The sequence below is a fragment of the Pyxicephalus adspersus genome, chromosome Z, assembly GCF_032062135.1.
Source record: "Pyxicephalus adspersus chromosome Z, UCB_Pads_2.0, whole genome shotgun sequence".
Classification (NCBI taxonomy): Eukaryota; Metazoa; Chordata; class Amphibia; order Anura; family Pyxicephalidae; genus Pyxicephalus; species Pyxicephalus adspersus.
The window spans coordinates 11430973-11446828 of NC_092871.1; the positions used below are offsets into that span (position 1 = coordinate 11430973).

Genomic DNA, 15856 nt, shown 5'->3' on the forward strand with positions numbered 1-15856 from the left:
CAGCAGTAAAACTGTATCATGCTCTATCATTGTATCATTAGAAAACATTTTTGATTATATATATATATATATATATATATATATATAACGGTCTTCTCGGTTTGTCTACATAAAAAAATGTATCTGTAACAAATGTTATCATTTGTAAGAGATACTTATGATACAATATATTAGGTTCTCCTTTGCCAGGCATCTTTTCAATGGTTGCAGCTGTGGCTGCATTCATTGAGAAGAGTGTGTGACCTCCAGAGCACTAGATGGTATTTAACCTCTAGTGCCTAGGATTGCACACTGTTCTCAATAAATGCGGCCATGCCCGCATTCATAGAGAAGATCACTGGGCACTAGGTGTTAAATAACCTCTAGTGCCTAGGGGGATAGCAACCAGGAGGATATCCAGGGAATCCTGTGAATCCCCTGTGAATCCTCCTGTTATAATTTCCTCAATCTTCAGATGGTTTTGGAACAGAAATCGGTTTGCCATAAATTTTGTGGAACCATCGGAAGGCATTCTCGCTCATCCCTAGTTGTCAGTAATGTTTTATTTGAACCCTCTTTATATCTTCACCATGAATGATTGCAGTGGTTTGCACAGTGACTTTTATTGCTGTTTCTTTTGTTTGTAAATCAAGAAATGTAATGTAATGAATTTCAACATATACTTTTTTATAAAAATGAAATGTGGTAATAAGACCAACTGACCACAGACATATTTTATATTTTTGCACTACAAAGGCTTCTTTGAACATTTTAGGTGGTATTACAAATTAACAGTTTTTATTTCCTCTTAGCCCAAGTGTATGAAACAAACAAAGGTTTGGTGCTGTGGTGAAAATCTTGTAGAATAAAATGCTTAGATGAACGTGGTCTGCTGCTTAATTTGTAAATCTATTTTTTAGTAAGATTTTAATTGGATATATACTCACCTGTCCTGAAGCTATGTGATGTTCGCCAGCACTGACATCTTCTCCAGATTCAGCACCATTGGCAGTCCTGTTTGGTCAGCCTGGGGATGACCTAACTGCAGGTAGGTATTGCATTCTGCCATCAAGGCATGCACAGATCAGTGTATAATCTCAAAAAATCATGATAAGAATGGAATAAAGGTTGTGTGTGTCTTCTTCAAAAAATAAACATTTCTGCCCACAAATCTGTTTTAAAAAATTGCTTTAAAGTATAAATAATGATATATATGATACACTCTTTCACTAGGATTAGCACCGTTCTGTGATCTCTGTAACATAATTGTATTAGTTGTGATCCTGCCACTAGAAGGTTTTTCCACTTCATGTAACAGGTCAAGCTCTCCAGCAAAATAACCTGATTACCAGCAAGCAATGAAAATACTCTCTACCATTTTCATTGCCAACAGGCAAAGAAGTGCCCAAAAAAGCATATGGTGTGACTGGCTGAAAAAGGAGGCCTCATCTCTCTTTTTTGTCTAAATGTATGGGACACTGGTGGAGAAAGAAAAGGAGGTTTGGAGTCTTGATGCAGAAGAAGAGGAGGAACGGGAGGAGGGTATGTCAGGGGTAGATGTATACTGTATGCAGGAGTTTGGAGTCCGTGAGTGTGTGAGTGGTGCTGGACAGATGATGGAATCTATCCAAATATTACACATTTGGTTCATGGATATACTCAAACAATGCCACAAAATTCAGTTTTTAAGGAGGGCTATCCCATAATCCCATAATGCCTTTTCGCACCAAAGAGCGGCTGTCAACATTGCCAGAGCCAATAAAAAATATATGATGTAAATGATATATATATATATATATATATATATATATAATTAATCTTGTTGGATTTTATCAATCACATCATTTTTTTTTTCTATTCCACTTCCCTTTAATTGAGTCATAGGGCACCAGGATAAAAAATCCAAGTGCCAAATAGATTGCCAGTGCTGCAACAGCCTATGGACCCCTGAAGTGATCACAAGGTTGGTAGTTACATCTATGCTAACATAAATAAGGATCAGGTCAAGATTTTATGAAAAACATTACCAAAAACTTTTCATTTTTGCCACATACAAGGGACAGATGTGGGATATTGAAATTCAGGTTGCATTGATAATACCGTCAAAAACCACATAAAAACACGAGATTAAGAAGAAACAACAATTTAACCCTAAATGTATTAGGTATATATTTTTTTATTGCTTGCTGATAAAACAAGTTTTGCCCATAGAACAGATTTGTGGGCAGAAATGTATATTTTTGAAGAAGAAACACATAGCCTTTATGCCTTTCTTATCATGAATAGGGATGGGCGAGCAAGTTTTCTCGCGGGGGAATTCGGCCATTCTCGCTTAGCAAAATTGTAAGGTAGAATGGCCAGTGTAAATTGGCTGGTGAGCTCGAATTAAAAAAAAAACAAAAAAAAAACAAATAAAAAAAGATTGCGGGCTGTGCTGATCAATGAATGCAGCGTCGGTGAAACGGTTCGCCAAACTTTCACGGAACCAACGGAAGCCAGAGGAAATTTTCAGGAGAATGCCAGAGGCATTCTCGCTCATCCCTAATCATAAATTTCATTAGATTATACACTGATCTGTGCATGCCTTAATGGCAGAACGCAATACCTACCAGCAGTTATGTCATCCTCAGGCTGGCCAAACAGGACAGCCATTGGTGCCGAATCTGGAGAAGATGTTAGTGCTGGCGTAACATCACATATCTCGAGGACAGGTGAGTATTATAAATATATTATAATAAATTATAAATACTTTATAACTTTTATTGGTCCTGTCAATTACATTTTATATATACACATATTACACATAGATTAGTAAGAAATTATTTCTAATGGCTGTATCAAAAAAAAAAGTTTTTTCTATGGCAGAATAACATTTTTATGCCCATTTTTTTGGTTGGAGGTATGGGAGCTCATGGTGTATGTCAACACCTTCCATCCCGATGAGGCTACAAAACTCCAATGAGGCTAGTAAATGTACACATTCTGGAAGGGTAATGGTAATTGATGGGAACAGACATAAGGTCAGCTGTCATTATGAAAGTAAAATCAAAAGAAGGTACAGAAAAGGCTTTTCTGATTAAAAAAAAGTAAAAACTACTTCTTCAAATGTTTAAAAGTGAGTTCAGGTTCACTTTAAAGAGGAACTATTCTGTAGTTTAGTCAGTTATATTTTAATTTTTCTTGATATTTTAATAACATTTTATTTGAATAATATTCAAATTTATTTTTTAAAAAACTTTCTAATGATGAATAATAATTAAAACAAATCCAAACAGTATTTAATATTTTTAAAATAATATTGAGTAAAAAAATTTGATAAAAGTATACATTTCATTTAACTAATCCCTCTATGTATGCTGATGATATGCTATGATAAATCAGCCACAATATGTGTATAAGGTTTAAGTAGTCTTTAAGGATTTCTGGAATACTTTGCAGTTTTTTATTGTATTTTCCAGATGTGGTCATGGAGCCATTGTAAAGGCAAGCCTAAACTTTAGTAATGTAAGGGAAAAAAAAAATTCTATGGTATTATTAAAAATTTAAATCTGAAAAAGCAATTGAACTTAGAATTATACTTAGTTCCAAACCAAAAAAATATTATTTTTTTATTTATAAATCATTGAATCAGTTTTAGTGTTTATGTCTTCAATTTGTCTTTTTATATAACCATTTAATTCAAATAACATATTTTATATAGCAAGCATGTAAAGCAAGTATAAAAATTATACTTAATGCTAACAACAATATATTTTTTATTCATAAATAGATCAGTTTATTGTTTATATTTTTATTTTTCTATATAATCATTTAATTAAAATAATTTACTATACATAGCAAGCAAGTATGTAAATTATACTAAGCTCTTAACAGAAAAAAATTATATATTTTTTATTTATAAATCATCAACTCAGTTTATTGTTTCTGTTTTTATATTTATATTTGTTATTATGTTTTTTATTTGTTTTTTATTTATAAATCATTAACTCAGTTTATTGTTTATGTTTTTATTTTTTATTATAATTTTATTAAAATAATTTATTTGACATAGCAAGCAAGTATGTAAAGCTACCTAATTATTGAAATACAAAAAGTATTCCAATCCCTAATAGGCAAATATGCAGAAATAGGTTTTGATTGTTCATGTATTTTCCCGTCATTATTTTCAGCTGCAAGATCTATTTTGTAGAAGTAAATTTTTTAATTGGCTTTGCCACGGTGTTGGATTTATAGACCCTTATAGGCATGCTATTTAGTATATATAAATATAGATATTAACTTTTCCGTCTGTTTAAAAAATTATTCTCAATTAATTTTTTTCTTCTGAATTTGTCAGCTCTGTGATTTATTTTCTGATGAAAGTAATATCATTATAATATATTTGACATTTTATAATGGTGGATCTTTACCCAACATATATTCCAAAGTAACTTTTTTTAGTGAACAAACATTTCTTCTTGGATAAACAGTTTTTAGTAAACTGATCAATATTAATCCCTGACCTGAATTACCTTAAGCAAATCAGCTCTAACATACACTACATCAGGGCTTGTAGAAAGTGTCTACAAATGTCAATGCTTCATAATTCTTGGGGAATTTTCTCATATACATATACAATTGTTTAAATTTTCTTACCAGTCAGAAGAACAAAGGAAAAGAGGATGAGCGGAAGACTCATAACAATTTTCATTTCTTCAATCTTCATTGTCTCAGCTGAATATATTTGGAATGATTGTTCCACTGATATGTTCATTATTTTATTCTCTAGCACTGCCCTTTACTGTGTAACTTTGCAGATAGGTGTAAATGTGGTCTGACCATTTCCTCCTGTTATTTAAAAGCTGCTTTGTGAAGATTTTGTAAACAGCAATTTCTGATATGGTTCTAAAAGTTTACAGCTTGCCTTTTTCCTTTTCTGCATAAAATAACTTCTGAATCACTGACCCAGAATGAAGATTCAGGTGTTCAGTGTAATGCGCCTGGGCACACAAACCACGACCAACTCCAGATATCCTTCAATCACGCTTTATTCAGTGTCATAAAGCAGGACAAGGGTTAAGTCCAAACAAGCGAAGTACAAGAGGGTAAGGCAAAGACAGGTCATTAACAATCCGAGGTCAGGGCAGGCAGAGTTCAAGCAGAGTCAACTTCAGACCAGGTCACTATGGAGATGACAAAAGCAGATAAACTTAATCAACACAAGGATGCACCCAAGCACACTGTGTTAACAGAGGCTATAGCGGGCAATGGTGTACAGGACAGGCTCTCCTTAAATGGCCAGAGTGACCAATGACCTTGCGCCACCTGGCACCGTCTGATAGGAGACTAACTGAATCAAACTAACTATGTCCCGCCCAGAGGCGAGGCAGCCGAGTGCCACGCCCTCGGGGGGTACAAGAGGGACGCATAGTAGCACGCGCACCTCTTCCCACAGCACCCCTAGGACGTGCACTACTTTGCACATGCAAAGGAGTGCTGAGAGCACGAGTTTCAGTAACCACGTCCGAAGGGATGCAAGGGATGCCGCCTGGCTGAACAGTAGTTTGGCCAGGACGGATCCCTCTGCCTGCAGAGAGAGACAAGCTGCGAGCGGAGCAGCAGCCTCGGCCATGCTGCCTGCTACAGCGGCGTCTCCCTCTGTGGCTGGGATCCCCAGGGACACCGTGGGCTCGCAGGACGGGTAAGTTCCTTACATTCAGCTTATTATTTTTATTAACCTGTATTTATACAGCGCCAACATACTACGCAGCTTTTTACAAAGTTTATTGTCCTGTCCCTAGCTGTCCCTCAAAGGAGCTCATATAGTGTCCCTACCATAGTCATATGTGAATAACACAGTCTAAAGCCAATTTGGGGGGAAACCAAATAACCTAACTGAATGGTTTTTCGAATGTGGGCAGAAACATGAGTGTTGGGAATCATGATTTTTGATTAGAAAATATATAGTTAGAGAATGTGTGTACATGATCACGGAGAGATAGGTGGACGGCAGTATGCCTATTTTTATGCATTTTTGCTTATTTTATGCCTATTTGTACACTTATGCATTGCTATCTACATTAGAATAGAAGTTATCTCTATCTCTGCATGAGAACATGAGACACTTGTTTGTAAGGGTTTAGAGGTCAAGAACCGAATACTCTCTCTACAGTCCTTATATGTTTTGACACTCAACAGTAGAGTAAACCTATGTTTAAGCATTACTTTATTAAGTGTGTCTATAGTAGTAAGTAATCATGATGTAATCTATATCCAATGTATGTCAATAGGAAACAAATGTATAAAAAAACGTAAGGGGATGGGAGAGAAGAGAATCCTTCTTACTTTTTACTTACTTTGTGAATTTTCTTGCCATTTTGTATTTCTGTGTGCTTTTAATAAATATATGTTATTTATTGTTGGAAGATTTGTTCAGCACATGTATTTTATTTAACTTTTTTTTTGTATTTGACTTTTATTTTATTTTTTTTTTATTATTTTTATTAAGGTTTAACAGTGGTAAACAATAATACACATGGAATTAGGTACAGCATATCATATAGGATTTTCAAGATACAAAGGACAGTGTAATAATCACAAATCCACAAATAGGCACATTTCTGTAAACAATAATACAGACAAAATAAAGTATTAAGTGTCATACAGAAAATACAAAGTACAAATGATTACCAAAATATATAAGTAAACATGTAACTCAAATCTTAACATAGAAAACGTAGGTGCTTGCATAGATAATTAGTCAATATTTATAGGAGGGTCATGTTTTAGCTCCTTTCCCAAGTACCATGTGCTCAGAAATTATTTTTTTTAACAATGAGTGCCTAGAGGAAACCTGTGCAAACACGGGGAGAACATGCAAATTCCACGCAGATAGTGCTCTGTCTGAGGTCAGAATGCTAACCACTGAGCCACCATGCAAGTTTAAGAAAAGGTTGCTTGGTTTAGAATATTTACCAGTATATAAAATCTGAGTAAAGCCATGTCAGGCAAGTTTCATTAGAATCATTTTTCTGTGATATTTTATTAGGCTTTTTGGTGCGACATACCAGACAGAAATTACTTTCCCTTCTTACAATACATAAAGTCATCTAAAAAGAAAGCTCCTAATTTTTTAGGTTTTATGTATCATGACGTAATAAATAATCATCTGGTGCTTAACAGGTTGCAAAATTCTTTAAATCTAAATTCAAGAATAAAACACACAACAGATACCACAGTGTCATTATTTATTTAGCAATAATGAAGTCAAAATGGAGAAGAAATGTGTGTCAAAGTTTGTACACCACATGATTTAATATCTTGTAGAACCATCCTTGGCCCACTCTTCGTTTAATATTATACAGTACCACCATATTATGCAGCGCTGTACAAAGTCCATAGTCATGTCACTAGCTGTCCCTCAAAGGGACTCACAATCTAATGTTCCTACCATTGTCATAAGTCTTTAATACAATCTAAGGACAATTTTTGGGAGGGGGGTAGCCAATTAAACCAAGCAACCTGGCCAAGATTTGAACCAGGGATCCAGCGCTGCAAAGGCAAGAGTGCTAACTACTGAGCGACCATGCTGCTTGATACAACATTATTCAGTTAATTAATTATTGTCATTCTTTTAGGAACAGCTCTTTTATGGGCTCACCACAGCAGTCCAGTTTGATGTCATTGCAACACTGTAATTCCTTTATCTTTCAGCCATTCTCTTGTATGAATGACCCCATTTCAGCCAAGCAATAACTTTTACACAAATGACCTTGCATTTGACTAGAAGACTTTGACATACAGAAGAGTTTATGACTGACTCAATGACTGCAAGGTACTCTGGTCCTGTGGCTGCAAAATAAACCCGAATCATTTTACCCCTCCACCACCATGCTTGACAGTTGGTATGAGGTGTTGTGTTTGGTTTTCACCATGTTGGTGCTGTGCAATATTGTTAAGTATCTACACTTTGGTCTCGGTTGATAATAGGACATTGTTCCAGAAGTTTTTGTTTGTTCAGATGCAACTTTGCAAACTTAAGCTCGGCTCAAATCTTCTTCTTAATGAGACGAAGTTTTCTCCTGGTAACTCTTCCAAACAAGCCATACTTCAGTCTTTTTGTAATTTTATTGTCATGAATGTTATCATTTATCATGAGGACTGAAGAATCTGAGATGGAGCACTTAGGGTTTTTTTTCAATTTCTCTGAGCATTGTACAGTCTGCCCTTTTTAAATGGTAATGCTTTTACACACCTTGGGGCCCATCCTACCTAGACCTCTTGCATTCCTCAAATCAACCAGCAACTACCTACAAATGCTGCATTTTATATACATCCCTAGCTCAATTTCATGTAATAAAACTTGGTACAGACGAATGAAAACTCTACTTGCCGCTGCATCTGATAGCTGAATATGTGACCCTCTCCCCTGTTTGCCTGACCCCAGGATGGGGATTATTATTTGTCCTGTAGATTTCGGCATATTGAAGATCTCCTGTATCCTGAAACAGTAAAAGAATATTATGAGTCCCAGTAAAAAAACAATATATGCCATATCTGTACATCCTTCATAAAGTGTCCAGCAGCAAACACATTGGGCCTACATTATTAAAGCTCATAAGACTGGAGCAGATAGACTAATCAGAGAACCAGATTGATTCAGCAAAACTGGAATTAGTTTCTTAAATTTGCTATTAGCTGGCAGATGTTTTCAATCTTGGACTGGATCCTTTCTAGGTTTGTTGGATCACCCAGGTTCCTCCATGATAGTCTATCTTCTTTAGCCTTGGAGAGCTTGGATAAATCAGGTCATTTCACTCATATTTGTGCTATTGTTGATTTCTACAGAGAACATAGGGATTGTAAAAGCAATTACCATATACTACCTATACTACCATATATTACCATTGCTAAATCCTGAATTTATAAACATTGTGAATTGCATTGTTATCAGTTTAGAGAAATATATTTAGAAATCTGCAATCTGATAACAATCCAGCATTTTAATGCAACTCACAATGTTTAAAAAGCTTTAAGTCAGATACTTACAAATTGTTCATTTGCTTCATTCTTAACTCCAGATGCGTAAGCTGTAAATTCAACAACAAAAACAATTAAAGTAAACCAAATCACCAAAATCCCATACAGGTATTTACACGTTATTAATAAAAAGAATTTCGTTAATTCTTTCACCAAACATATTATATCATGTCTGTACATTCTCCTAATAGTTCTACCATTAACTTTTTAATACAATGGATTGGATGGTTGTATTGACATTTAGTTTAGTTTAGGTAGGTCATCATATTGCATAGTCTAAAGTTCATTGTACAAAGATTGTATTATCAAAATGTATCATTATAATCGCTGGTCATTCACTCATGCAGGGCCTTGAAAGACATTTCCAGTTATAACTGACAACTATCCCCTGGTTGTCCTGCATAGTCACCCTATCACATGCAACCCTGGTAGGGATTAGAAGTATTTGGATTAAATCTGGATGAGAAATCTGACCACAATCAAAAATTCTGAATTCCTATTCTCTTAATGAGCCATTATTTGACAATTTTTTTATTTTCCTCTTTTTTTGCCCATTACGGCTCAGCCAATCCAGCTGTCATTGTCTGGTGGATGGATTGGCTGAGCCCTACTGTACTTGTTAATGACAAATAAAAAAACAAAAAGCTGTTGGATCAGAACAGGAATTGCTAAAAATTCAAATTCCAATTCAAAATTGGAAAAGCGCTGATCCAGTTTAAAATAATTCTGTTCAGAACTATCGGACCACCATTAGTGGACACTGCAAGTGACTGCACTGCAACATGTTGCTTAGGCATGATGCACCATTGTCACTATCAGTAACCTGGCCAGAAACATTTACCAAGAACATGTCGACAAGAAAGAGTTGGAGAAATTAGCAGCCCCAAGATACATAAAAACAATGATTAAAAAAAAATGTTGATAATAGTGGTATTACAATAATATATGGGTCAGAAGAATGACGAAGATCAAAAAGAATCTTTAGCCCAACAAAAAAAGAAAAATTTGGTCTTAGAAATAATGTCAACCCCCATTTCCTGTATTACCATTGCATTCCATAGTAAAATATATTTTTGTGTGATTGGAACAATGTCTAATTAGAAGATATGGCTAAATCTTTACATCTATAAGTCATGGCTAAATCTTTATATATTCATAAAACTGACATACCTGCAAATGGACGTCGAAAACCCAATACAAAAATGGCAATGATGATAAAAGTCTGCAGCACTATAACACTGTATAGGATGTATGATATTTTACTTTCATCTGTGAGTGAACAAAAGTATTTCATTTGTATTAGATAAATGGATATTAGATAAATAAACAATTATTTCATACAATGCAATAAAAACACACATATATATATATATATATATATGTAAATATAAATATATATACTTTTGAACTAAGAAAAGTGCAAACTAAATTTTAAAAAAGTCTTGTTTTTGGAGTTTATATATATATATTATCTGGCTTTAACCTACTTAATAACCAATTGTCCATAAAACATAGTACATTTAGCACTGTCAGTATGTGTTGGTAAACTGGATCGCAATGCTATAAATAACATGTCTTCCTAAATAATGTCATCACTATATTCTCATTTTCAATTTTGTATTGAAAGTTTTACAATTTAGTTACAACAACAAGTGTAGAAGTACATCAAGTGAAGCTAGAAGCATTCACATCTCTGCACTCCTTCACAGCAAAATATAAATCATGTTCTATCAGTATGTAGGGATGAAGGGAACTAGACATTGCAATCAATGGTTCAATCTACAAACCTTTTGGGTGGCATTGAGCATTGAATGAATGTGAATATAATGATACATTACCTTCACAAGTCAATTGCATAACCTCAACCTCAAGCATAACCATCTTCTTCTCTTGATTTGTAGGAGTCCTCAAAGCACAGCAGAAAGTCCCAGAGTCTTCCAGTGTCAGATCTGTAATGGTTACATCCAGGTTCCTGTTGGTAAACTTTACTCTGTCCTTGTAATGCTGGGAAGAGGGGAGACTCTCATTTCTGGAGAACACAGTCCAGGACAAGGCGAATGTACCCTGATCCGGTGTGCCGCAGGTTAAAGTCACAGACTGCCCAACTATAGCTTTCGTATTGTGCGCCTGTACAATGTTGTTCTGTCCATCTGTGGAGGAAGAACACATTCTGAGATGAGCTTCAAGGTGTAACAAATACTTCAACAAACTTTAATCAGAAAACACATACAATATATTTATACTGTACATATCCAAATTTTCAATCCAAAGACCTTTCATTCTCACCAACAATTTTCATCCTCAGCTGTCCTAAGAGGATCACTCAGAAGCTTAGCAATACGTCTGTAACCAATGCCATCAATGGTTACAGGTCATTAGAGAGATCTTTGCTTTTATCCATCATGAGATGCCTCTTGTTTGATACCTTGGTGATGAGAAACCTTTTTGTAGGCCATCAATTAGAACTAAACCAACATATATTAATTTGCACTAAATACTAACAGATTTTAGCAAATTTCTTGGCTTTCCATGCTTTTTGAAAATGACTTTGGCTGTCACTGGTTGTCATCTGAGTAAATTTCAATACATAGATTTTCACACTTACCTCTTCCTTCCTAAAGCACAGGCATCTCTCCCTTGCACACGCTTGCGGTTCTGATGCTGGGTGTGCCTCTGTTTCCAAGCTTTATAAACTCTGTCCCTGCCCTTGATCAATCAGAATATAGCCTCTTAACCAGCCCTGGCTTTTTAGCTAGCTTTCAGATTCTATTTTGTGCTCGTGTCTCCTTTGTGTCTCAGTTGTGCCGAGCCCTTAGTTCTGTGATCTAGTTCCTGTACACCTGCTTCCTAATCCACTGTTTTCTGTGTCCAGCTCCCCTCGTTGTCCAGTTTGTTGGTTCCCAGCCAACTTCCCTGTGCAGTTCCTGTGTTCTTGTCTGTCTGTGGATATACCTGTGTCACCTGTGCCTCCTGTTGCTTCCAGTGTCTCCTGTGTTCCCTGTGCCCGCAGTGGCCCCTGTGTCATGGCTGTCTGTCTCCAGGATCCCTGGCTTTTGATCCCTGGCATGTGACCTTACCTCTCTTGCTTGCTGCCTGTGTCGACCCCGGCTTTCCTTGACTATTCTTCTGCTTAGTGATTTGGTACCGTGCTTTGCCCACCTTGGTGTGCCCAAGGACTGCAACCTGGTAGTAACTAGCGGCGCAACATCCTCACCATCAGAGGCTCTGGAGAAAATCTGGTTACTGCTTAGACTCTGCGCCTTGGCCCTTCTCAGGGCTCACACCACCTCAGTGCAAGCCATAGCGCGCCCTATTGGTCCTGTCCCTCCGAGCGTGACACAGCTATATATATATATATATTTTTATAAATAAAAAACAAAACAATAAAACCATTGATATTTAACTGAAAATGAACCAACTATTAGAACCAACTCAAAAATATAATTAAACCTTCAAAACAGGTAAAACAAAGAAATATAGAGACTAAGCCTATGTGGTTATACTTTACTCTTTTAAATCCTTTTAAAAATAACAAATCATAGTATTTTTTGCATTTCTGTTGATTACTGTATTAAATGCTGGCAGTGTTTGATGCATTGGCCCTGATTTATTAGGTGAGTGCGCGTAAGGTCGTTGCGCGTAAAGCCGCGCTGATATACGAGGCGTGTTGCCGCGAGCCGGAGCCGGGTGCTAGGATACTCGCCCTTCACTTGCCAGCCGGATTCCAGCTTTGCTAAATCAGCAATACGGGTCTGGAATACGCCAATCAATGCAATTAATTTTCAGCTACGCGATTCGGGAGGATCTGTTAAGCTCTGTCAATGGTGAGGTCATAGCAATTAATTAGCGCACACCTGCGCCCTGTTCTGTGTGCAATTACAGTCCATTACCGGACAATTTGAATCTTTAATGCTTCATCTTCTTTTGGGTAAGTGCTACATTTTTACATTACATTTTAGTCATTCACATAATTCATTCATTTATTGGTACATTTGTTGCACCAACGCTTCTCGAAGTGGGCAATCATTTCAGTTCAAAACTGCCAGGAGAATACGCCAGTATATTCTCGACAGCTAAAATTTGGTTGATAATTAGGTTTTTGGTGTCCGATTCCAGATCGTGTTTACGTGCACGCAAGCAAACTTCCGATTTTGGTTCATGAATCAGGCTCCCTGTGTGCCCTAGGTTTATACTCAAGTTAAAGAATTTTTTTTTATTTTCTGGTTAAAATAAGAATCTCAGTTTATATTCAGATTGGTTTTTAGTTGACTTTATATGATATTGTGAATGTTATTATAAAAAATACATTATTACTGGTTGTAAAACCATGCCAATGTAATTTTAAAATGTGTTTTTTTAATTGCTTTTACTGTCTACTACTAATCTACTAATCTACTACTAAATGTACTAATTTAATTAAAAATAATCAGTGAACTTGAGATGAAGGTCCTTATTCACACTTCAAGTTATAGGGGAACAACTATATGGGGGTGACATGCACCCCTGATGGGGACTAATAGTGGCCATGTAGACATGCATTGTGCAGAAACTGTCAGCCATTGCTACTATAAGGATGTCCTCATACTGAAGTGACTACATATAGATAGGAAATGGCTAAAAGGGACTAAAGGAGACCAGAGAAGCCACACAAGAAAAAAACATATAAAAAGTATCTTATATAAAAAATGCAGTTGTTTATAACACACTGTGCTCTAGCAAAATAAATTCCTCCTAAAATAGGGCTGAGAAAAGTAACATACACATGAGGACTGATTTAATAAAACTACCCAAGACCATGGGAGAACCTCAGACTATCATGGGAGACTACCCAAGACCATGGGAGAACCTGAGACTATCATGGGAGAACCTGAGGGACCCAGCAAACCTAGTCAAATATTGAATTTTTCCAACTAATAGCAGAATGATTATTAGGAAATCCATTCCAGGTTTGCTGGATCACCCAGGTTCTGATAGTCAATCATCTTTGGTCTTGGAAAGCTTTAAAAAATCACACCAATTGAGATCAAAAGTGGTTAATCTATATACATCTTCTTTGAAAAGGCACTGAAGAAGAGATAACGTACCATTATATTCACAAGTAGTTGGTTGTATAACCTGAAGCCTAATCTCCTTCTTCTCTCGATTGTTAAGAGTCTCCACAGTACAGCAGTAGGTCTCAGAGTCTTCCAGTGTCAGATTTGTAATAGTTACATCTAGGTTGCTGGTGGTGAACATTACTCTGTCTTTATAATGTCTGGAAAAAGTGAGGCTCTCATTTCTAGTGCACAGGCTCCAGGACAAAAAGAACGAACTGTGATCTGGAGTTCCGCAGGTTAATGTCACAGACTGCCCAACTTCAGCTTTAATATTCTGTGTCTGCACAGCATTGTTTTGTCCATCTATGGCAGAAGAACAAATTCAGAATATATATATATACATATATCATATCAAAATGTTATTCTGTTTACATGTTTCCTAAAAAAAAAAAAACACAAAAATGCTGTATTTAGAGGAGCAATATATCTTCAGACATAGTTCTTGAACTTGATAAATATTTGGGGGTTTTTTTATCCTTATTAGTTATGTACATTTAGAGCAATTTTTAATTAACAGAAAATGCCAATAGAAGAATCCGGGTTTGAATTTGGGTCACAACACTAGATAGCGTTACGTCCTCATGTAACTTTTTCTACTTGGGAAATTAATAAAGTTTGTTACACACTTTACTTTACATAAGAACACAGCACCATCTATTGGAGGCCAACAATTCTGCACAAAGATCATTTAAATCCAAGTGGCCCATCAGAAACAACTCAAAAGTACAAAATACTTTAACCCGTAAATAAAGGGGGAATGGAGGTAATCAGGGTAAGAACTGTGAACTCTGATTTTAATCTTTCCCTTCTTTTAAATTAAAGATTTACAAAAACACCAGTGCATTATTTTACATTATTATTATCCAGTATTGATATAGTGCTGACATATTACGTAGCGCTTTACGAAGTCCAATGTCATGTCACTAGCTTTCCCTTACAGGGGCTCATAATCTACCATAGTCATATGTCTTTATTACAGCAATTAGACAATTTGTTTTGGGGGAAGCCAATAACCCTAACAGCATGTTTTACATTTTTTTTACATTGCAGACATTTAGGATAACAACCAACATATACATTAATAAGTCTTTTTTTTCAAAAAGTATATTTTTTTGTATTTTTTGTTTTTTCTGCTTTGAACAGCATTCATTTTAGAAATGCACTATATATTTTTTTTTAATGAACTGAAAGCAGCAGAGATTTGTTTGCACGGAAACTCTAGGTTTTCCTGCTGGTTGTTTAAAATTTCTGTTGTGGCTGATTTTTAGCTTGCAAGAGTGGAGTGAAGCAGATTTTTAATTCCCGGTGCCATTTTCTCGAGGCTCACAAACCTATATACCACACCTGGTAAAGCAGAGCTCCTTTGAATGTTTCAGCTAGTTTACCTGAGCCTGTCTGTGTAAGGAGAAGCACTGAGCTGTTTGTTTGTTTTGTGCTAGCCAGGGGGCTAGTGTAATTCTAATACTAATATATATATATATTAGTAATAGAGTTAAACTAAAATGTTACATAGCATGGCACAGTTATTTCCAAAAAAAAATTTTGGTAAAATATTGAAAACATTTTTTTTTAATGTTGGGCATTTTTTAGCTTATGAGCCCCCCAAAAAGTAGTTAAAAGAATGGAAATTAAAAAAAAGAATAAATAAAATTATGGAGTGAATTGGAGGAAGAAGTTACGTTTTGATTGAGTTAAATGTGTAAAAAAAGGAATATATTTTATTTATTTTGCATACAGACTGTACATAAAAAGTGACAGTAGAA

The 15856-nt window shown here is 35.7% G+C and overlaps 1 protein-coding gene across 1 annotated transcript; it reads right to left on the reverse strand.

Moving 5' to 3' along the window:
• Positions 1 to 6488: 6488 nt before the first annotated feature.
• On the reverse strand, positions 6489 to 14232 carry LOC140343840 (cell adhesion molecule CEACAM1-like). Its single transcript, XM_072430735.1, has 5 exons — positions 14082 to 14232; positions 10836 to 11147; positions 10168 to 10266; positions 9007 to 9047; positions 6489 to 8459 (listed from the first exon to the last, which is right to left on the reverse strand). The coding sequence occupies exons 1-5, from the start codon at positions 14230 to 14232 to the stop codon at positions 8343 to 8345; spliced, it is 720 nt and encodes a 239-aa protein (XP_072286836.1). The 3' UTR covers positions 6489 to 8342.
• Positions 14233 to 15856: the final 1624 nt, after the last annotated feature.